The 24887-nt window shown below is 45.2% G+C and overlaps 2 protein-coding genes across 4 annotated transcripts in view; one reads left to right on the forward strand and one right to left on the reverse strand.

Moving 5' to 3' along the window:
• LOC126203961 (peptidoglycan-recognition protein LB-like) overlaps positions 1–24053 on the reverse strand; it is a 69670-nt gene extending 45617 nt beyond the window's left edge. The window contains exon 1 of the mRNA XM_049938359.1: positions 23931–24053. Within this exon, the coding sequence (XP_049794316.1) occupies positions 23931–23940 (10 nt within the window). The 5' untranslated portion in view covers positions 23941–24053. The remainder of the gene's footprint in view (positions 1–23930) is intronic.
• Positions 1–24887, forward strand: part of LOC126203958 (trichoplein keratin filament-binding protein) — an 801925-nt gene that overhangs the window by 504145 nt on the left and 272893 nt on the right. The gene's annotated exons all lie outside the window — the stretch shown is intronic.

The raw sequence follows: 24887 nt of genomic DNA on the forward strand, positions 1-24887 counted from the left end.
AAGACCTACTTTTCCTACCTATGACAACAGGTATTTCACCATGTGTGGCGCGAGATCCACCCCCTGTACTTCCATGAATCAGCTGTACCAATCTTCCCTTCCCAGTCTTGTTTCGGTGTAGGCCTGCCTAGTGAAACCCCATCTGTTGATAGTCCGACGGGCACCAGAGAAACTTTAGCAAAGTTGGCTGTCCCTAGAGCCATCCCTAACCCCACATTAATTCGCCTCACAGCTCCATCAAGGAGTGGTCGATCATGACGCCGGAACAGCTCAACAAAGTGTACGTTGGTGCCATGAATCAGGGAAGCTATCTTGTCCAGGCCACCGCCTATGTCATACGCCCCACCCCTGTCCAAACTGTTTCCCGCCCCACCCACTGTCACTACATGATCTTCATTTGTAAAGTCCTTACATAAAGAACCTAGGTCCTCTATCACATGACTTAGCCCTGCATTTGACTTGAAGATACTGGTGGCCTGGTACGCTGCCCCTAAACATTCCTGTAACTGAGGGCCTACCTACACCTCGCCCCCCATGGCTACTACCTACCTACCTAGCAGCAGCACTTTCTTCTTCCTAAGACTTTGTACATTCCTAGGCTTCTTGGCCTCCGTTGAAGTGTGCTGCACATTTCCTGCTCCTCGTTCTACAAAGTGCGAAACTTTTGTTTTTCTGTGTATAGAATCAGCTAGATGCCGTCCAACGAACGTGAGTACACGAATAACTAAGTAACAGCCCAGTACACACCAAATAACTGGATTCCACAATACTACCGCAACCCCAAGCGTATATTGCTGGCATACTTTGTTTACTAACAGCCGCTCACACAGTTGCAGATGACATGATGTTCGCTGAGAAAAAACGGCAACAGAAAAAAAGCAGAGAAATATGTCGCAAACAGCGAAAATAATTCTCAAAAACATGCTATAACATACAATAAATAAGGTATTATGAAAGTCTCCATAGAAAACTATATTTCAGAAAACGTATGGTAAATATGTAATAATGTGTCACTGTGTTTGTTGTATAACTATGCTATTTTCTGCATGTATTACATTTAAAAAAACCACTGATGATTGTGATATATGTCGCCGAAACTAGTTTGGGAAAATAAACAAGTAAACAAACAACAAGGTGTTTTGTATCAAGGCGGACTCAATTTCTGATATTTTGTGTTTCTATGCAAACACGGACCAAATGGAAGAGTTCCAAGATAAAGTTACTGGCTCTTTTTTAACATTGACCAGCAAAGGTCTGCATCTGTTTAGAGTTCAGGTAAACACAAAAACTCAGCTGCGCCGAAAGGAGTGCATAATTTAGCATGAAGATTGTGACAATCAAATACACATGAGTTATACAGCAGTTGCTGAAGGCAAAGTACTGTCTCAGCGCAGTGAGCCACATAATCGTACAGTTGGCTAAATGAGAGGTTTAAAAGAATTACGAGAAATCATTTCTAGAAGTGTATGAGAATTCTGTAATAAATAGAAGCTCAATGCTCCAGACTGCAAGAGGTACAGGGAGATGAGTGGGAGGGCGGAACTAGCTCCTCTTGCCTCACCCACCCTGTTCGGACGCCCGTGCCCGTGGTTTACATGAAGTCATTAGAGAATGAAATGCCAGTAAGCACTGTTGAGCAACTGATCGGATGGGTCCTAGCGGCGTGTTCGATTCTAAAACAAACAAGGGTATCAGATGATGGTCAGTGGGGGGTGCATACCTCTTATATCAGTCACCTGCCCCGATTGCAGAAGCACGCGCGTACTTTACGCGGATCTGTTGTCATTAAGGAGTGACTTTTCCCTCTATTTGTTTTGCCTAGTATGTTGTGAAGCGAATCGTCGAATTCTGTATCGTTTGGAAGTTGCAATTCAGTCGCTAGCCAATCGAGGAAATAGTAGAAGCGTCAGAAATGCATGCGTTGCTTTATTACATCCATTGAGACAGGCGGTCGTTATTTTGAACTTGCTGCAAGGTGTTTGTAAGTAAATAACGAAATATTTATTTCCCCACCATTACTTGCTGATCTCTGAGCCCTCGATTGAAGGTCACCCCTCACCTGGTCAGTTTTCGACCTAAAGATTTGGAACACCCTGTACACGTGCTATGGAGCGCCGAGCAGCGCATGTTGCTGGAAACGTCCTCCCTGTTACAACCGAAAACTTTGTGTTCTGAAGATTAAGATATCTGCCCAAAATCGCAAATAATGACACTCCGACCCCAATCGCCAGCCAGTGTTGCGCAAATGACTTATTGTGATACTGCTGTTCCGGCACGAGTTAAACATCGGGGCAGCCAACGTTTTTCAACTTGGTAGACCTGTCGCACCGGTAATACACTGGACCCGCATTTGAGAGCACCGCATTTGATTTCCCCCCTGGCCATCCGGATTCAGGTTTCCCGTGAATTCCGTAAATCGTTCGAGGCGTATTCCGAGACGGTTCCTGTGAAAATGCAAGGCGACTCTCTTCCCTATCCTTCATCAAACGGAGTTTGTGCTCCGTCTTCAAAGATTTTGTTGTAAATGGTACGTTAAACGTTATCTTCTGATTCCTTCGTGTTGCGCCAAGAGAAATTGTAACAAGTATTGTCCGACAAAGTGTTAGCGTACTGTCATCACACCTTACTCAGTACTGGAACATTTTAGTACGGGGCCGGCGCTATCTAACGGTTTCAGTTGTCGCCGGATCTGGACTTCGTCGCCAGCACGATTGGGAGTCAGAACAGCGTATGTTGGGACCTGTGTCCATGGCGAGCCAGTGCCGTGTGGGAATGTCGTAACACTGTTTCGCTGGAATGCAACTAAAAGTTGTGAAAAATCGCACGAAAGCGTTTTTATAGAAATTTTTTCGTGTCCACTAATAAGTGGATGGTGGTGTCGCTTGCAGTGTTTATGTACTCGCGGTCATTAATTATGATCGAGATATTTATAATTCTGTAAACTTCAGCAACACTACCAGACTGAACTGAATCTCTTGTGTGGAAACGGGTTAACTGACAGCACGACATCAGTATTTATGAGCTTTATTGCCATACTAGGTCTGAAAATATTCAGAACTTATTCATCGTGTAATGAAGGATCAAATTTACTTTCTTGTACGCGTATGAACGGCTGTCATCAAACGTACAGCGCAGCTGATAGATTTGCAGAATGCGCGCGAGTGTATTTCCAATTTTGTGGGATATTATTCGAAACTCGCCTTGATGCGTACTTAGTCAACACTTTCAGGTACGATCTGTTGCAGTGCGGGCAGTGAGTTATTGCGGCCTATGTACCACCGGAAGGGGTCCTAGTTGGACAGTAACGAACATACACTGACATAGCACATGTCACGGGATAGGCGTCTAATATCGCGTCGGGTCTCCTCTGACCCTGCGGACTGCAGTGAGACGCTGTGGAAGTGAGTCCACAAGGCCGTGGCACTCCTCTGGAAGCAGCTGACACCATTTGGTCTGCTCGTGGGTGCAGGATCCATGGCACGGAGCCTGCGTTCCATGAAATCCCAGATTTGGGGCTCAAATCTGGGCTCCATGGTAGCCATCTCCGTCTTTGGACCACCCCTGCCTATTCCTGGAACCATTCCCGAGCTACGTGGAAGGGATGTGGCGGCGCTTTGCCACATTGAAACACCGAAGAACCTTCAGGTTGTCGGAAGGCCAAAAATGGGTAGAGATAGTCCCCGAACAGCTCAACATACCGCGGACCATTCAAAGTCCCTTCCAGAACAACTAGGGGGCCCATTACATACAAAGAAAGTGCATCCCAGACTAACGTAGACGCCACCACCTTGGAGCACACCTTCTTGGCAGGGGGGATCCATGGTGCCTCCCATAGGCAAGGTGCAGTTGAAATTGTGATTTGTCCGACCATACCACGTTACGTAATTGTTCCAGTGTCCAACCCTGGTGATGGCGACAAATGCAAGCCGTTGTGCCCGATGACGTTGGGCTAACAGTGGCACCCGTGTGCGGTGCCGGCTCCCAGACACAGTCGAACCCCTGCTCCTACGCATTGTCCACTGGAAGACGTGTCTAGCACGTCGTGTGTCGAACTGAGCCGTGATTTGTTGCACTGTTGCCCTTCTGCACTACTGACGATCCGTCTCAGATGTCGCCGCTCACTGTCATTGGAGGGTGGCTGGACGGCCGATAGTTCATCTGTTGTGGATTGCGGTAGCCTTATTTAACCATTCACGATACAACGCGGATATGGCTAAAGGTGTGACGCCGAATTCTAACACCACTGCCGAAATCGAAATTATTGTCCGTCGGGCATCGGCCACCATACCTCGTTCGAACGGCGTCAGATCACGACGACGCTGCATGCCACACAAATCACTTCCACAACACATCTGCGTCACCTGTGCCCACTATCCCATGAGATTTTCTAAATCACTGTTCAGCTGCTGCACTGACATTTCATTTTATAATCAGCCGATCAGTGGCATCCAGTGGAAGGGAGCTCTGTCCAGCCTGGAACAGATGCATTGGTCGGAGCGTGGCTGGCTGTGTCCCATGACGGGAGGCGTTGGAAATGTGCTTGTGAGAAATCCCTGGAGGAAAGCGTCAGCCATTTCCAGGCGACTTTTAAGATATTGTTCCAGTCATCTTCATATCTTGATCTTGATCGTAGTATTTGTAGTAAATGTTTGTTAATTACAGTGATAAAATCTTCTTTGGCGTTTGGCTACACCGAAACGTGTGTAATGGAAGTAATATTTCATTCCACTGGTAAAATTGGTTAACACACACACACACACACACACACACACACACACACACACACACACACACACACACACACACACGCATACATTACGGACACATTCTTTGTGATTAAGTCGATGAATTTACAGTCTGAAGCTAAGGAGTGATATCGTTACCAACAAGAAGCGAATATCCTTCAAAAATGGTTCAAATGGCTCTGAGAACTATGGGACTTAACATCTATGGTCATCAGTCCCCTAGAACTTAGAACTAACTAACCTAAGGACATCACACAACACCCAGCCATCACGAGGCAGAGAAAATCCCTGACCCGAATATCCTCCTATTTGAGAGTAATACCGCACTTGGCAGTCGGCATGCGATTCCACATCCTGATTCAGTACCAAAGCGTATCTAGCAAAACATAGTCCCGGCAGTAGATTTAACAGAAATGCTATTTAAAAAACAAGGCTCTGGCTGCCCTATAACTGCGCGCAGCGTGGTCGAGAACAGGTAGCATAAACTCTACACAGTTCCCTGATGGACCTCCACGACCAATCCATTTCCGTGGAAACGATTCGTTAAAACATTTCATTCCAAAGAGTGGCGATTCACCATCATGCTGAAACCATAGCGCTCGCCCAACACCAAGTGGAATATTTTCTACTGAGTCAGGCAAAGTATTGCAAAGAAACATACGGAACAGTACATTCAACTTTTCCGGCAATAGGGGTGACATGTGGATTGTGTTCAGACCAATAATGGCTGTTGTGGAGGTTGAAAATACCTTCAGGAATGAAGCCAGATTCGTCAGTTCATATCACGTTGTTTATAAAATGTTTCTTATCTTCCAAACGGTGCAAAAGCCATTCACAAAACTGTACTCGTCGAATGCGGTCTTCTGGCCGCTGGTGTTGAGTTAACGTTTAGTGATACGGACGCAGTTCTTCATCGCGCAACACTTATATTACCAGTCTTTGAGATATCTGAAACTATCATACAATATCACAGGTACTTCGCCGAGGCGATTGGTGAACAGTTTCAAGAATCACGTCCTCTGTTTGTGGAGTACGTCTAGATCATGGACGACCTCTGCCCATCACTTGTGGACGAAGGCTACCGGTTTCCAGAAGGCGTTGCTCCAGGCGACGAAAACCATTGTTATCGATATGGCGTCACTAAGGGTACCATGTAGCATACACATAAGTAGCAGCAGCAGCAGCAGCAGCATCTTTGTTATCGAATGCACACAGCATCAAAAGTATATCGACGTATTCATCGTTTGTGTACTCCATCGGGTTGCCGCCCTACAGGAACTTAACGGGACCAGTTATGGTTGTGCAGTGGACGGTTAGTAGATGTATGCATCCAGTTTAATGGATCCCACTGTCATGTGATAGGCTGTTGTCATGTGACAAAAGGATATCCTGCATATTAACGACGAGAACTAGGGAAGGACGTCTAAAAAATAGAAAATAAAAATCGACAAGCATTCGAACCATAGCTCGATGGTAGATGTGGGTTTGAGGTCCCAGCAGTCTACTCAGTGAGCTATGACGGCTGGTACAATATAATGTGGCTTTATACATGTTTCTATGTACATTCAAATGCGCTGCACGGTGTGGCAGTGTTGCCAGCTCTTCGTTTTCATACATGTGTTTTCAAAATGCACCCGATCTGATTTTGCTAGATAAATTTTTGTCTTTAATCCGGATATAGAGTCGCATGCTGACCTCCAAGTGCAGCAATTTTTTCTGCACCCTCTATAGCTATCTCGAAAGAAGTCGTTGGGCCTTAGATCTATTAAAACTCGCTGAATGACGAGGATTTTGAAACTACAGAATGTTAGTAACTAACTCAGTGCAAGAGTTGTTTTTAATAGTCAGCGTTTTGTAAAATGTTAGACTTCTCATCTTGATATTGTTCAGTCTCTGTCCTGCAATAAGCAGAAATCATACATACGCTTATTTTGTGTAAAAAGTGAACAATGTGCATGGAAACGGATGTCAACTTTTATAGAAGTATAATAAAACACTTCACTTGCACCGGTTTTGTTGAGGATGCACAAAAAAAAAGTTCATGCCAATCTAATATTTCATCGTGTACTCCTCTGGAGACGGTGAACTAAATGACTCACAGTGGAACGAAAACGGAAATTCACCGAACAACGGTGACTCTGTCGCTTGTACGAGTAAAAAGAGAGACTGTAAAATGTAAAAACGATGACCGTCACCTTAATGCTGAGAATTTCAAAGAAACTAGGATAACTGTGCTACTAAGTGCGTAATGTGTTAATACAAGTCGTTCAATTATTAAATTCAGTGCTTGATTTCCTCCCTGCGGGTCCGGGAGTTAGAATAGGCCCGCAGTATTCCTGCCTGTTGTAAGAGGCAACTAAAAGGAGTCTCGCACGTTTCAGTCTTTACGTGACGGTCCCCTGTAGGGTTTGGCGTCAATACTTCCTAATTTTTCCGAAAAGCGAGCCAATTGGGGAAGGGCGCCATACATGGTGCATCGTGTCCATCGTGCACTGAGACCTTCAGCATTCTTTCTCATCGTGGCTTTGCAGTTCCACTCATTCTCCATCTCTTGGGCGAGGACACCTTCTTGCATGCGTTTTCCTCCATCCACTGTGCAGTGTCGTTTTCTGCGCCGACGATGATAATGGACGTCTTTGCACCTCATATCCAGCATGGTAGCCAGTCGTTTATGGTTGGGCCGTCATGTACCCTGTTGGATGTAGTCCCATGAAAACACAGGGATCGCCCCGCTGATGCCTGCGCCTTTAACTCCCCACGTATGCCATGGACTAGATGCCCATCTCCCTGGGGCATTAGTTTAGTTTAGTTATGTCACGTTCCGTAGATCATTTTCACGATTATTTTATCGATATGATGTGGAAGAAGTCAGATTACAAGATATATATTCACACATAAATAGTGCTAATATTAATATTACTAAATTTTTTTTACCAGTTCTGAAACAGACAGTCGTTAGAGTTGTCCAAAAGAAATGATTTTAAGCTAGATTTAAAACTTGATCTACTACCTCCCAGACATTGATCAAAGATTTTTGTTGTTGAATAATGTACTCCTTTTTCAGCAACTGACTGCTTCAATAACAGATAGGAAAGGTCATTTTTCACCTCTAGTGTCCTACGTATGAACATCACTGTTCTTCGCGAATTCAGATGGATTATGTATAATGAATTTCATTAGCGAATATATGTATTCCGATGGTGCAGTTAAAATACCTAACTCCTTGAGTAGGTGCCTACATGACGTCCTTGGGTGAACACCACTAATTATTCTCAGTGCTCTCTTTTGTGTTATCAATACTTTATGCCTAAGTGGTGAGTTACCCCAGAAAACTTATTCCATAAGACATTATTGAGTGGAAATATGCAAAGTACGTTAGGAGGCTGATATGTTTCTTACCAAGACTAACGATTACACGAAGAGCGAAAGAAGCTGAACTTAATTGTTTGAGAAGCTCAGTAATATGTTTCTTCCAATTCAAGTTGCCATCAATGTGAACACCCAGAAATTTGAAGAAATCTACCCTGTTAACTGAGCTCTGTTCATATGCTACATCAATTGTCTGAATGACTCCATTTGGTGTACAGAACTGTATATAGTAAGTTTTTTTCAAAATTAAGGGAGAGTCCATTTTCTGAGAACCACTTAATAATTCATTGAAAGAGATCCTTAACAATATCTTCAGCTGCTTTTTCTGGAATGGGATTTATTATAACACTCGTGTCATCTGCAAAAAGTACTAGTTCTGCTTGCTGAACGTTAAGTGAGAGGTCATTCACATGAATAAGGAACAGCAGAGGGGCCCAAAATTGAACCCTGTGGGATTCCCTTTGTGATAACTCCCCATTCACTAGAAATTACCACCCTCCCAACATTATTTGTGTTATTCAGCACAACTTTTTGCTTTCTGTTCTTTAATTATGATTCATACCAGCTGTGTGTACAGCCTTCAATTCCATAAAACCTGAGTTTTTCCAAGAGTGTGACATGATCCAAACAGTCAAATGCCTTGGAAAGATCACAAAAAATACCAACTAGCGATCATTTGTTATTTAGGGATTGTACTATTTGATAGGTAAATGTGTAGATACCATTCTCAGTCGAGTAACCCTTCCGGAATCTGAACTGTGACATGCTGAGTAAATTATTTTCACTTAAATGTGAGACTACTCTTTAATACATAACTTTTTCGAATATTTTAGAAAATGAAGTCAGCAATGAGATTGGTCTATAATTATTTAAGTCACTCTAGTCCCTTTGAAGAGGTTTGACAATTGCGTATTTCAATCCGTCTGGAAAAATTCCCTGTGCCAGCGAAGCATTACATATATCACTAAGGACTCCACTTATTAAAACAACGCTTCAAAATTCTGTTAAAGACTCCATCAACACCACATGAGCTCTTGTTTTTCAGTATGTTTATAATTCCCTTAATTTCAGTGGGGGATGTTGGTGCTATTTCTAAAGGCCAAAAGTCCTGGGAATGACATTTTTAACAGAAAGTGATTGTTAAAAATACTTCCAACTTGTGAATTACCACTCACATCATCATCATTTAGCTTTATTGCTATGGTATGCTGTTCACTGTCAGGCTGCTCCGTCTTCCGTTTGACAATATTCCATATAGTTTTAATCTTATTATCCGCATTATTAATTTCTGTCAGAAGACATAAGCTTCTCGACTTCTTAATTACTTTCCTTAAAATATTATAGTATCTTTTGTAGTAAGCAAGTAACGTCGGATCCTGACTTATTCTAGCCTATCCATATATTTCCCTCTTCCTCTTACACGATATCATAATTCCCTTAATAATGCATGGCTTACTTGACTTTGTAATGGCTTTTTTGGATAACGTTTCAAGAAAGCAACTCTCAAATATTGAGACAAATTTGCGGTGGAATAAATTGAATTTGGAATCAGCATCATTTTCTGTGTATACTTCATCCCATTCTATTTCTTATACGCTGCTCTTAAAACTCTGTACCCTGTTCGCATCAATAAACCTCCCTGCCATGTATGAAGCTGCCTGAAGCCTGTAAGGTGCTATATGAGTTATTTCCATTAACTGTGCACCATGATCAGATAGCCCATTAACATCTGGGTACACATTAATTGTTTATGCCTGAGCACTATCTGTGCAAATGTTATCGATAAGTGACCTATTATCCTGCTGCACACGGGTTGGAAAATTTTCAACAGTGATTAGATTGAAAAAACCAAACAAAAATTCTAGCTCATTTTTCCTATCCGTATCTTTTAAGAAATCTACATTAAAATCACCACAAACCACAAACTGTTTCTTTTTCTCTGACAGGTAGCTCAATAATGCCTCTAGATTTTTCATGAATAGCTGAAAGTTACCTTGATGGGATCTGTACATTGTTACAATTACTATGGAAGTAGAATGAGATTTCCACTCTGCAGAGGAGTGTCCTCTGATATGAAACTTCCTGGCAGATTAAAACTGTGTGCCCGACCGAGACTCCAACTCGGGACCTCCCACTCCCTAGAGTCTCGGTCCGGCACACAGTTTTAATCTGACAGGAAGTTTCACTGTAGAAGTATATTGCAGTAGCAACTCACAGGCACATACTTTAAGGATCTGATCTACACAAAAACTATTCGTATAAATATTTTTGACTTTGTGTCCAGTTTTTATATAAGTAGCAACTCCTCCTTTTTCCATGTTGACTCTGCATGAATAATATGCTAATCTGTAATCCCTTAAGTTTAATTTCTCCATCCCTGCGGTTACATGGTGTTCAGAGAGACACAAAACATCTGTACTTTCAGAATTTACCCCATTTTCTAGGCATAAAAGAAGCTCATCTATCTTATTTTTCAATCCTCTAATGTTCTGATGAAACACACAAATTTTATTTCTTTGTATACTGCTGCAGACATTAGGGCACTGTTCTGTTTTAATCTCTTTCAATACTCTCTGTCTGTAACCTGACTCTAACCTAGAAAAATATGTCCTCCTTACTCCAGAAATCACAGGTATTTTGTCTTCTTGTGTGCCTGTGGCCCCCCTTACATTTCCTCCTCCTGTACAGGTGCAGGCCATGACTAGTGTAACCCCACATCCCAATTGCATCAACAGGCACAGCACAGATGTGAGATTTAGTTTCTGCCAACAGTAACCCCTCCAGCTGTCTGTTAACACGGTTGACAGCCGTATTAACCCAGGGCTGGTCACGGCACTGCAAAACATCCACAAACCCCACACGAGTGTGAGCTGTTGCTGCTCCTATTACATCCAGGTAACACCTAATACTATAGTCCGAATTGATAGCCAAGCTATTTCCTGCTCCTCCTATACTATAAGAACATGGTCCTCACCATCGAAATCTTTGCAAAAGGCCCCTAGGTTTCTTGTAACCTGGCTAAGCTTAGCACAAGGTTTCACAGTGCTTGTGACCTGGTACTCTACTCCTAGCCTGTCCTGTAGCAACTGGCCTACACCTCTCCCATGACTGCTACCTAACAGCAGGACTCTTTTCTTTCTGGTTGACTTTACTCCCGACCTAGCATTACAATTGTTACTACGAGTCCGCTGCACCCTACTATGCTCAAAAACTGTTTGAGACTCTTCTACTTCAGGTAACAAATCAAACTGATTGCCCACTGGAATCTGAAGAGTGATTTCTGGGGATGTCTCCTTCTGACTACGACTTGTTACCTGTCCCAGCTCCCATTGCCTCTTTCCCGCTTCAACCTGTCTAATTCGAAGTATACCATTTCTAGTTCAGCCTGAAGGGCACAAATCTCTTTTTTTTTTTTTTTTTTTTTTTCCTGTTCCACGATTTTCTTGTCACGGCTACATATTCTGCAACTCCATTGGCGATCCTTATCTGGCACCATAACAGCTTACCCGCTACAATCACCCCAATTAAACACCAACCCACAATCCTGACATTTCACTCCCATGCTCACTAACCTACGACAACATCCACATTTGTCACACATGACGGCAGATTAAACAATACAAATTACACTACAAACAAACAACACAAATACAAATTACACTACAAACAATTCCACTACACCAATTAATAATTAGTAGAAAGTAACTAAGCTTCCGATGAGATGAGCAGAGAACTTCTTGACGTCAGGCGAATGTAGCAGCAGGCGAATGTGAACAGCGCGATGTTAATTGCTGGCGTAGGCTATAGTGGCGGAAATCAAGAAACAACTAAGAGACTGAAGAGGCTCGATATTTTCTAACGACGTATTTGAACAGGCGCTATCACTGAATTATGTATAAATACTCCAATGGGACCAGAAACACCAGTTAACCACTTTACTGCACAATATGGAAAATTAACTGTACTGAAGTAAAGAAACACAAAAACACAAACCGATCGCAAACTATACACGCACAATCCTCCTCACAATAAAGCTACACAGACACTACCCGGAAATTATTGAATAATCACATAACTTACTGCGGTCGATAACGAAAAAGAACCCACGCCAACGGCTTGCACTTTAGAACAGTTAATTTTTCACGAAAACTACGCAAGTAAAAGCGAAACCTTCAATATATAATAAACGATAGTAAATGATATTGAAGCGATCGTGGCTTTTCAATTATTTAAAAACAGAGTGATCGCCCCACGACACACCATGTGTTCACTGCTTCAATATGTAGATCACAATAGATACTAATTGACTTATTTAGGCTACAACATTGCCTTAATAAATTGTTTTTCCAAGAGTGAACACCTGTACTTACGAGCGCACTGAGTAAACGTACACGCCTGCTCCAAAGAGCTTAGGAGACTCCCGGCAATGGCCATCCTGCCAGGTGGCCTTTGCTGAGGCTGGGTGGCGCCCGTGGGGAGGGCCCCTGTTCGGAGTGGGTGGCATCAGGGCGGATGACACGCCACGAAGCGTACTGAGTCATCACTTGCTGGTGGTCAGACCGCAGCAGTCTCTTAAGTGCTCCAGGTCTCAGCTTAATGCAAGGCATTACGACCCCCAATCGTTCACCTCCCTGGCCGCACCATGAGAGGAACACCAGGATAAGGATGGAAGCGAACCTTATTCACTCCGGTACCTCGTCTGTACGAGAGCTGATGGGGCATCCTTAGCGTCGATGAATGGGTTGGGAGGTGGAAGGATTGTCCAAAATGTGATCTGGGTCAGTCTTTATGAAAACAGCATCCTCTGCCCAGTCATGGGCATGACTCGCCTGTGACAAGCTGGGGGATGTTTCTGTTTCTATCACACCCCATAAGAGCTTAATAATGTTCCAGGGTATTATATTCCGCAGGGACCTTCTTTTGCAGTCTGATGACGAGCTACGCGCCAATTTAGAGCGGCGAGGTGTTCATTTCAACGGGCGCGTTCATTGGGGTCTGAGGGATAATCAGGTGGCCACCGGTACCTTCATCTTGGTCTTCGAGGGTGACGCATTACGCAAGGAGGTCAAGGTGATGGTCTACCACTGTGATGTAAAGCCATATATCCCTCCCCTGATGAAGTGCTTTAAGTGCTGGAAGTATGGCCATATGTCTCCCCACTGTACTTCCAGCGTCACCTGTCGGGATTGTGGACATCCTTCACATCCCAATAGTCTACGTGCCCCGCCGCCCATCTGTGTCAACTACGAGAGAAACCTAAAAAGAAAAAGACCACAAACACAAGTTCTGCATCTAAGGATGGCGCCCCACTGTTGACCTAGATCTCTCTGGGACCTCAGACAATGTATGGCGATCGCACAGGTACTCAATCGGTGGCAGCAGGTAGCCATGAGGCGTAAACTATCTCATTGAGTGTTTCATGCCTTCCATGAATCACGATAATGTCTCTTCCAGTGTAATTACTGTGGTTATTTCCACCACCTGGCTGATCTACGGCAGTTGTTAAGCTTTACGCCTGCTTTCTGCATTGCCCTCCAGGAAACCTGGTTACCAGCAATGCGGACGCCTGCCCTCCGTGGCTATAGGGGATATTATGAGAACCTTAGCGAATATAATAGTGTGTCAGGTGGACTTTGCATCTATGTCCTGAACTTGGTATGTAATGAACCTGTGCCCCTTCACACTTCTCTTGAAGCTGTGGCTGTCAGGATAAGGACGATGCAAAAATAGTTGTCTGCAACGTATGCCTTCCTCCAGATGGTGCAGTACCCCTAAACGTATTGGCTGCACTGATTGATCAACACCCTAATCCTTTCTTACTTCTGGGAAATTTTGACGCCCAAAACCTCTTGTTGCGTGGCACCATGCTTACTGGCTGAGGTACAGATGTCGAAACTTTACTGTCTCAGCTCAAACTCTGCCTCCTAAATACTGAGGCCCCCACTCACTGGTGGCTCATGGTAGTTACTCGGCCATTGATTTATCACTTTGCAGCCCAGGACTTCTCTCATGTGTCCACTGGAGAGCCCACGATGACTTGTGTGGTGGTGACCACTTCCCCATCTTCCTGTCACTCACCGGGCGTCATGCCCACGGACGCCTACCCATATCGGCTTAAAACAAGGCAGACTGGGAAGCTTTACCTCTGCTGACACCGCTGAATCTCCCCCACATGGTACCATAGATGTGGTGGTTGAGCAGGTCACTAGAACGATCGTTTCTGCGGCAGAAAACGCGATCCCTTGTTCCTTAGGAGTGAAAGACAGTGCCTAGGGGGTCTCCAGAAATTGCTGAGGTCATTAAAGAGCGTAGGTGGGCTCTACAGCGACATAAGGAGCACCGTTCTCCGGAGCACCTAATAGACTTCAAGCAGCTCAGTGCCCACGTTCGCCAGCTTACAAAAAGTCAGAAACAGGAGTGTTGGGAAAGGTACATCTCGACCATTGGGTGCCATTTCTCAAGTCTGGACGAAGATCAGACGTGTTTTTGGGTACCCGGACCAAAACAGGTGTCATTGGCGTTAACATCCATGGCGTGTTATCTACCGATGCAAACACGATGTTGAGCACTATGCTCGAGCCTCTGCGTCAGAGAATTACCCACCAGCCTTTCATACCCCCAAATGGCGGATGAAAGGGAAAGTTCTCTCGTTCACTACACGCCACAGTGAAGTGTAGCCCCATTTACATAGTGGGAGCTCGTCAGCGCCCATTGCTCCTTGCCTCGACGTAGCTCCTGGGCCAGATTGGATCCACAGTCAGGTGATCAAACATCACTCATCCGATTAAAAGCAACATCTCCTTGTCATCTTCAACTGGATCTGGTGCGATGGCGTCTTTCCATCACAATGGCGGGAGAGCACCATCATTCCTGTGCTCAAACCCGGTAAAAACCCGCTTGATGTGGATAGCTATCAGCCCGTTAGTCTCACCAACGTTCTTTGTAAGCTGCTAGAGCGTATGGTGTGTCGGCAGTCGGCGGTTGGGTTGGATCCTGGAGTCATGTGGCCGGCCTACTGGATCCATGCTAGGGCGGTTTCCGCCAGGGTTGCTCTACCACTGACAATCTTTTGTCCCTCGAGCCTCGAGTCTGCCATACGAACAGCCTTTTCCAGACGCCGACACCAGGATGCCGTCTTTTTATATTTACAGAAAGCGTATGACACAGCTTGGTCACATCAATCCTTGGCACTTTATACGAGTGGGGTCTCCAGGTCCCATTCCCGATTTTTATCCAAAATTACCTGTCGCTCCGTACTTTCCATGTCCAAGTTGGTGCCTCCCAGAGCTCCTCCATATCCAGGAGAATGGGGTCCTGATATATTGAGTGTGTCTATTTTTAGAGGCCGTTAACGGTTAGCAGCAGCTGTAGGGCCGTCCGTCTCACCCTCTCTGTATGCCGACGACTCCTGCATTTCGTACTGCTGCTCCAGTATTGGTGTTGCTGAGCAGCGCCTGCAGGGTGCCATCCACAGGCGCAGTCATGGGCTCTAGCCCACGGCTTCCAGTTTTTAGCCACAAAGTCGTGTGTCATGCAGTTCTGTCGGCGTCGTACCGTTCATCCGGAGTCAGAACTTTACCTTCATGACGATCCACTCGCTGTAGTGGAGACCTATCGATTCTTAGGACTGGTTTTCGACGCCCGATTGACTTTGCTATCTCAATTTCGTCAGCTTAAGCGGAAGTGTTGGCAGCACCTCAATGCCCTCCGCTGCCTGAGCAACACCAACTGGGGTGCAGATCGCTCTACACTGCTGCAGCTCTACAGATACCTTGTTGAATCCCACTTTGACTATGGAAGTTTGGTTTATAGTTCGGCGGCGCCCTCAGCGTTGCGTTTACTCGACCCAGTGCACCACTGTGGCGTTCGCCTAGCGACGGGAGCTTTTAGAACAAGTCTGGTGACCAGCGTCTTGGTGGAGGCCAGAGTCCTTCCATTGAAGGTTGAACGTGCACAGGCGCTCACCAGTTACGTTGCACACATTCATAGTTGTCCTGAGCATCCGAATTACCGTCTCGTTTTCCCAACCACTGCGGTTCATCTCCTGCATCGGCGGCCCAGGTCATGGCTTATGATTACAGTTCGTACCCGATCCACCCTCTGTGAACTAGAGTCCTTTCATTTACCATCTCCCCTCCAGGTCCATCTGCATACATCTGCATTGTGTATACCTGGGCCGAAGCTTCGCCTGGGCCTTCCACATGGTCCTAAGGACTCAGTTAACCCCGCAGTGCTCCGCTGTCACTTCCTCTCGATTCTTGACGTGTTATGGGGCTCTGAAGTGGTTTACACCGACGGCTCGATGGCTGATGGTCATGTTGGCTTCGCCTAAGTCCACAGCGGCCATATTTAACGGCATTCCTTGCCTGATGGTTACAGTGTATTCACTGAAGAGCTGGTGGCCATATCTTGTGCACTTGAGCACATCCGTTCATGCTCTAGTGAGTCATTTCTTCTCTGTACTGACTCCCTGAGCAGCTTACAAGCTATCGACCAGTGCTACCCTCGCCATCCTTTGGTAGCGACCATCCAGGAGTTCACCTATGCCCTGGAATGGTCCATTCGTTCAGTGGTGTTTGTCTGGACCCCAGGACTTGTCAGAATCCCAGGAAATTAACTAGCCGACAGGCTGGGCAAACAGGCCACATGGAAACCACTTCTGGAGATCGGCATGTCTGAAACTGACCTGTGTTCCCTATTACGCTGCAAAGTTTTTCGGCTTTGGGAGACGGAATGGCATAACAGTACGCTCAACAAACTGCATATCATTAAGAAGACAACGAATGAGTTGAAGTCTTCCATGTGGGCCTCTCGCAGGGACTCTGTGGGTCTCTGCCGGCTCTGCGTTGGCCATACATGGCTGACACGTGGTTACCTCCTCCATTGCAAGGACCCACCTTGGTGTCGATGTGGCTCCCGTATGACTGTCGTCCACATCTTGCTGGACTGCCCAATTTTAGTCGGTCTGCAGCGGACTTTTAACCTTCCCAGCACCCTACCTTCGGTATTTGGCGATAATGGCTCAGCAGCAGTTTTAGTTCTGCGTTTTATTCGTGGGGGAGGTTTTTATCATGCCATATAAGGTTAGGTGTTCGGCCTTCTCTCCAGGGCCTCCACCCTCCCTCCATTTTAACTCTTATCACCATTCCTTTGCATTTGTTTGTCCTGGTGTTCCTCTTTGCCCTTCATGTGTCATCGTGCCTTGTCTTTTGGGGCAGACATTTTAGTGTGTTGCAGAGTGGCTGGCTCATCGTCTTTTATTCTTTTGATTAGCCAGCCCAGACCTTCAGCTATATCTTTTATTCTTTTGATATCCTCCTACTTTTACTTGTAGCGTCAGTTTTCCCCGTTTTTTGTTCCTTCCATTCGTTTTCTTTTTAGGTGTGGTTCCGGATTCCTTTCCCCCTCCTTTTACTTTCCCAAGCGTACTGCGGGTGTTGTTTTACCCTAAGCCTCGTTTGCTTCAGGAAAAAGGGACTGATGACGCTGTATTTTCGTCCCATCGTACCTGAAACCAACCAAGCAACCAACCAACCAGTGCTTGATTTCAGTCAGATATAAAAGAAACTGCAACTGTCGGCACCGCTTCGCACGGCTCGTACTGACAGAAACTCGGCGATTTTCCTTCCGCCACGTGACTCGCGTTGGCTGCAAAACTAAACACGGCAGAGATATTGGTGGACGCGGTCTATACGCGTGTGTGGTCTAGTTTAAAGGTACAGGAGACGGGTCATCCACCTCTACGGCGGTGTTGGTGTTCAAAGTACTTAGCGTTTCTGGAGTCGGCAATTTGTGATCGTTAGTTGTCAAGCAAGTTATTCTTCCAGCACGGAAAGTCAACGTAAATTCGGATGTACGTACCCATGTACGACCGTGGATTTCTGACTAGTCATTTTCTGTTTTTCTAGGTGATGGTTTGCGCTTAGTGGGTGTGGGCGTGTTAGATAGACAGGGGTTTCGTGCCAGCTGGTGCAGCCCTTAGCTAGCTCCAGGAGTGTTTAACGAAAGGGACATCTCGGCGAGATCTGGCTGAAGCAAATAAATTACATTTCATTCCGTGGATATTAAAACTTTTCACGTATTGACCGTGGAACTGTTAGCCTGTTCTGTTGTTGTGGAGATCTATGGCGGAATTCCCCAGGAACCAGCACGCGGCGACTTAGCCACTGTTGCGGTGTACGAGGGTGCGCTGAAAAGTAGTGCCTCTAAGTTTTTGAGTGATAATTCTGAAAGCTTTTACAATAAAACCAACGTGTTATTAACATTGTATCTTTTTTATGCCTCGTGTGTAAATATCGGCGGCCCTCTGCCGCTAGAAGGGCTTGTAACGTTTCGGCGTGTAATGTAAATGTGTCGGTGCGTGATAACTCGAAGAGTTCTTTCACACATGGAACATTCTGTCCTTCACCATGACAATGCCAGACCACACACGAGGTCTGCGACATATGCAACAATCCGACGCCTTGGGTTCACTGCCATCGATCGTCCTCTATGTATTTCCGACTTGGCAAGATCGGATTTTCATGTGTTCCGAAAACTTAAAAGGACTCCTTTGAGGACTTCACTTTCATAGTGATGAAGCAGTGCACTGATAGAGAAAGATTCTGAGGTTCGACTATTGTCCTGGGATATGTACACCCCTAACAATTGACACCCTGCCTCCACTGTCTCCTGCTGGCTCCTACCAACTTCCGCAGATAATCATCACGGCAACAATACAGGAAAAAGTTCAAAGTCAACAAGTAAAATCTCCACAAAAGACAACACCACAATTCAGTGAAGTTTCGGGATTGCAACGGATGACGTCGAGCTCTTGCCACCGTATTTCTCGGTTCGGGAAAGGACAATCTGGGGTTGCGGCGGGCTGTAATAGAAGGAACGCCTTGCCAGTGCGGCAAAGCCTACATTAGTCAGACAACACTCACCTTTCCCAGCTCAATAAGTCAGCCATTGCCGAGCACTGTATCTACACAGGTATTTCCGTGGATCATTCTGCCACGGAAATTCTTGGCCTCAGTTATTAACGAAACGGTGGAAATAAGTCAGGGGGAAGATCTTATTAATCGTGATGGCGGCTTTCAGCTGGATAAGGCGTAGGATCCTGTGATCTCTTTAATATCTTCAGAAAGAAAACAGTTTTTGACCAATGTCACGTCTAACGACATTGAACTTTATTAGTTTTGACATCTGAATTTTAACTCCGCGAGTGCACATACCGACAGGAAGCTGACATGTAGTGTTAACCATTATGCATGAGACATGCGCGCCCCAGATAGAGCAGTATTCGAAGAGGGCACCAAACTCGACAGAGGTCGCTCATCATCGGCTGCCTTTGCGCATGCGTCTCCACGCCAGTTTTTGTTATACAGTTAGCGGTGTGAACTAGCAGTCTCCAGTGCAAAACACTCATCTGATGATGGCTGAATGATTGTGGGCCGAATGGAATACTCTTTAAGTCGAGGAAATTTCAAGAATCACCACAGTTGAAGTTAACACAGAAACAAATGTAATATTCTGGCTTGAATTAAACCGTCATGTACGTCCGTTTAACGCAAAATACCACCCCACAGGTACCTGCTTTGCTCTACAGCCGTGCATAGGAAACCGAAAGCGTTTCAATTTGAAACCTAGGCCCACACTCGTGAACGCACTTCGTGATTGTCTCAGTTTTCTGTACTGAAAGAAATAATTTGCTTGATCGAGGGTGTTCACTTACTTCCGACTTCAGAGATCCCAAACAAAACCGCGACCTCCTCCATACGGGCACACGACTCTATTAACTCCTACGCTCGTGAGGACTGTTGGCCAGTTTCTTGCTTCGCGAACTCCAGAACGCTCCCCGGAACTGTTTCAACACCCGTGCCCTTCAGCCTCTCAGACCCAGTAGCTGTATGCAGGGAGTTCCATGGTCATATCCCGCTAGCGCAAATGACGCTTTTCTCGGAGTTGCTGCTTCCAGCCAGAACTCGTTGAAATTTCTTTCCAAGAGGTGTTGGAAAACACCTAACGTCGTGCAAAGTGGCAAAGCAACCAATTACCCTACGACCATAAGTCATTTCTGAGGACTGGGGAGGATGGAGACTGCTCCCTTCCCTCTGACACCAGAAGTCGGCTCTAGCGTACACAACAGCTGCGGGACGAGCAGACAGGCGCGGTGAAGGAATGGCATGTTGCACCCCCACTTTCTCCATTCTGTCGATTGTCCAAAACCAGTGTTATAGCCCAAGCTGAAACAAGTCTGTGCAAAATTCGAACTGAACATAAAAAAATTAAGCATCTTACTGCGTTTGAAGTCGAGGACTACAAAAGGTGGTGCGAGCTGTGCAAGAGCTTCGGCCAGATTTAAGACGGCTTACGAGTGAAATTGCTTGCAATCCAAAGATATATTTGGATCAGACGCATAAAGTTTTGCGCTCTGCATACACTGAAGAGCCAATATGCTCAATAATGTTAATGTCTGGGGAGTTTCGTGGTCAGCGGAAGTGTTTAAACTCAGAAGAGTGTTCCTGGAGCCACTCTGTAGCAATTCTGGACGTGTGGGGTGTCACATTGCCCTGCTGGAATTGCCGAAGTCCGTCGGAATGCACAGTGGGCATTAGGGTGCTTACGTGTGTGTTACCTGTCAGAGTCGTACCTAGACGTATCTGGGGTTCCATACCACTCCAACTGCACACGCCCCACACCATTACAGAGCCTCCACCATCTTGAACAGTCCCCTGTTGACCAGGGTCCATGGATTCATGAGGCTGTCTCCATACCCGTAAAACGTCCATCCGTACAATTTGAAATGAGATTCGTTCGACCAGGCAACACGTTTCTAGTCATCAGTACTCTAATGTTCGACTCCGAAAGCCCATATTGATGATGTTTCGCTGAATGGTTCGCACGTTGACACTTGTTGATGGGCCAGCATTGAAAACTGCCGCAGTTTGCGGAAGGGTTGCACTTCTGTCACGTTGAACGAGTCTCTTCAGTCGTCGTTGGTCCCGTTCTTGCAGGATCTTTTTGTGGCCACAGCGATGTCGGAGATTTGATGTTATACCGGATTTCTGACATTCACGGTACACTCGTGAAATGATCGTCCGGGAATGTCCCGTCTTCATCGTTATCTCGGAGATGCTGTGTCCCATCACTCGTGCGCCGACTATAACATCACGTTCAATCTCAAATATTGATAACCTGCCATTGTAGCAGCAGTAACAGAGTGAACATCTGCGCCAGACACTTTTTGTCTTATATAAGCGTTGCCGTCCGCAGCGCCCTATTCTACCTGTTTACATACCTCTGTATTTGAATACGCATGCCTATACCAGTTTCTTTGGCTCTTCAGTGTACATCAAAACTGTGTCAGTTGCCATTTTATTCCTACAGGAGATCAAATTTCGTGAAAAGTTAAATTCCACAAATTTTATAAGCTACCGTTTGTGGCTGCCATAATTTTTGAAATGTCTTTTTTAGTTCCCCTGAAAAGTTACTTGTCATCTGTTCTACCGAGCCACAGCATTTATTTGTGACCTTACTATAAGGGGGCAGTCAAATGTAAGCGAAACATGTGGAAAAAAGTAAGTAAAAAATGGTTCAAATGGCTCTGAGCACTATGCGACTTAACTTCTTAGCTCGTCAGTCCCCCTAGAACTTAGAACTACTTAAACGTAACTAACCTAAGGACATCACACACATCCATGCCCGAGGCAGGATTCGAACCTGCGACCGTAGCGGTCGCTCGGCTCCAGACTGTAGCGCCTAGAACCGCACGGCCACTCCGGCCGGCAAAGTAAGTATAGTGTTTATTATTTTAAAATTAATCGCCATAATTGTTAATACGTTTGTCTCACTGTGCGACAAGGCGGTTAATGCCGTCATGGAAAAATGTTTGCAGTTGCCTACGAAAACATGGCAGTACACGGGCGTGCACCTCTTCATGTGAGGCAAATCGACAGCCACGAATGTCTTTCTCCAGGGCTGCAAAAATATGGAAATCACTTGGGGAGAGATCGGGACTGAAAGAAGGATGTGTAAAGGCTTCGCAGAGAAATTTTTGCAGTGTAGTCGAAATGACTTCGGCACCATGTGCGCTGTCCTACACCCTCCCGATCTCACCCCATGTGATTTCCGCATTTTTGCAGCCCTGGCGAAAGGCTTTGGCTGTCTCGTCACTCTTAAATTTCTGCACGGTTTCCAGACTATACTGAACACACAGGCTCTTCATATGCTGCGAGCAGCTGACGGTCGGCGCATTAAGAGCAACGCGCTGAGTTCAGTTTGTTGGCTAGTATTCAAATCAGTCGCGCGCCTGTAACGATATTCCAAAAGAACATGTCTTGCTTAGCATGCGACGGGCGAAAGTGCATCAGAGTTTCTCCTGAACTCAGAAAAATCGTCCTCAGTCTGACCTAAGCGACTTAGAGCCCAGTGGAACTCGAGAACAGGCTGAATTCTGAATGGCCTTCGGAGTAATCTTGTTGTTTTCTACATGAAAGTTACAACATATTTCGCCAGTAGCATTGAAAGCGTGAGTGGCACACTGCATAAGACAGAGATGCGTTAAGAGTGCGTTAATGTTGGGCCTGTGGCAAGCGTCAAGCCCGGCGAATAGAGCAGCGAGTAAAGCAGTGTTGACTGCTGGCCTTAAAATGGAAGCCAGTATAGTTATAAAGTTATAACAGAACTTTTCCATTTATGTCTTCCCGCAGTTTGTGAAAACTGCTACATGCGATCAACTATACTTTATTCTTGAAACCCACGCTGCGTAACTCCATTTACAAGATAAATTGAAACAAAAAAATACTGTACCTAATTAAATTTTTTCCAAGTATGTGTTAGTTATTTGAAAGCGTAGAGTTTTCTTTTCCTTTTACAGTTGCAATTTTTGCAAAAATTGTGAGAGAGGTTAGTGAAGTTGCACAGAAAGATTGTCAGAAATGAAAACTGCAGACATTGAGGACTGCAGAAAAATTGCGGATGATTACCACAGTGTTTGAATTTTTCCTAATTGCTTATGAAATATGAAGCAAAAACACATTCGAATTATTTGTCCTTCCCATTCTGGCTCTGTGTTTAGAAACTTCAATTGTAAACATTATGTTCTGTTTTGTTACAGTGAGTGGTTGATAGTAACTGTAAGTTTATAGACAATGCTGGTCGTTACGGATAACGAAGCGATGGTGGAACAGGTATGTCTTCAGTTTTGTTTCTGAATTTTCGGACGAAAGGTTCAAAATTGCAGACGACAGTCGTTTGGCAGACTATGAGAAACTAAAACTCTAAAATGCTCCTTTGTATAATGTTTTTAAATGGGGAATATTAGCCACAGAAATATAACATTTAATAATTTACAGGACGTAGTGAACATATCTGACAATGGAAACAAATACACCAACAATAAGCGTGTCAATTAATAAGCAGCCACTGGAAGTCTTCAAGATTTATCTTTGTTGGAAACCAATCATACCTACAACGATTATTACTGCGAAGACAAACTTTTCCTACAGACTCGCCGTTTTCAGTTTTATCTTGACTTTATTCCAATATGAACCAAATTGTAGTAGCTTTTGTCTTTCTAGTCCATCACTACAGGCCTTGCAAGTAGTTGGGCCAATAAAATTTCCGACATCTATGTTCGATACAAGCAGGTTTATCGACACTCATTCTGCTGCTTAGTTACTTGTCGTGGCTCAGAACGCTGCTCGTATATAAACAGCTCTGTGAGAGTACTGTGTACACGTTCGCATACCTCTTGTCGCTTGTCGCAGCTCTGACATAAACGCACGCCTAGTCGCGTGGTGCCCGGCCTGCGCTCGCTAAACAGCTGTTTACCTGCACCCATGCTGTGCTGCCGCGCTGCTCGGTGTGACGTGGCGAATCTCTTGCCGGCGGACCGCGCCTGCGCTGGTTGACGCCCTGGACCCGGCTCCCTACTAGTAGCGGACCCCCACTCCGTGGTCGCCGCGGATTGCTGCTGCCTATCTTATCTCCGTCCTCGCATGACCAGGCGGCGAGAAATTGTGCTGGCGCCGACCGGAACCCGACTGTGTGTGTGTCACGATTGGGGGCTTCCTGCGGTTGCCTGAATCGAAGTCACTTATCGTAGGACGTTTGACCAACTATTCGCCCATCCAGTTGGGACACAAAGTAAAGCCCCTTACACCAGCGAGAATGTGTGGTCACAAGTGGTACAACGTATTCTTTCTGGGAATAGGGGGACAGTTATTAAGCTTTATATGCGTTATGAGATCGTACGTCACCTACGGTTACGTAGAAAATATACGTTGTCTGTTTTCGCGCTTAAATGGTTTCTAATTTGATGTGATGCAGCATGGCAGTCACCAATCGTAAGGAGGTATAGTATTTTTTTTTTTTGTTTTCTTTCGCATAATTTGTCAAATTGCATCGCAGCTATATGTTCCATGTAAGTGGTGAATCTTGGTTGAAATGTGATTCACTGCTTACATTCCAGATACTCGACCATAATTATCATGTATCCATGTCCACGGTACAATTACGTGTGTGCCAAGAACAATTCCAACTCGTTCTTGTCCGTAATTTACTCCATTTTCTTGTCAATCAGATAAACGTCTTTCTTAGATTGTCACGGTTACACAAAATGCTCTCTCTTCATCTTGTAGTTCACTGATCACACTTAATTTGCAATCACTATAGAAGTCTACAACTAGCGTTTATGCTCACTTGAATTGTTCGTCGCAGGTAGTGCCGCGAAAGGTAGATGCCAACAATTCCGCTTAGGATTTGGCGAGCGACTGAGCTTGACTTGGC

Source organism: Schistocerca nitens, chromosome 9 (genome assembly GCF_023898315.1).
Source record: "Schistocerca nitens isolate TAMUIC-IGC-003100 chromosome 9, iqSchNite1.1, whole genome shotgun sequence".
In the NCBI taxonomy this organism is placed as follows: Eukaryota; Metazoa; Arthropoda; class Insecta; order Orthoptera; family Acrididae; genus Schistocerca; species Schistocerca nitens.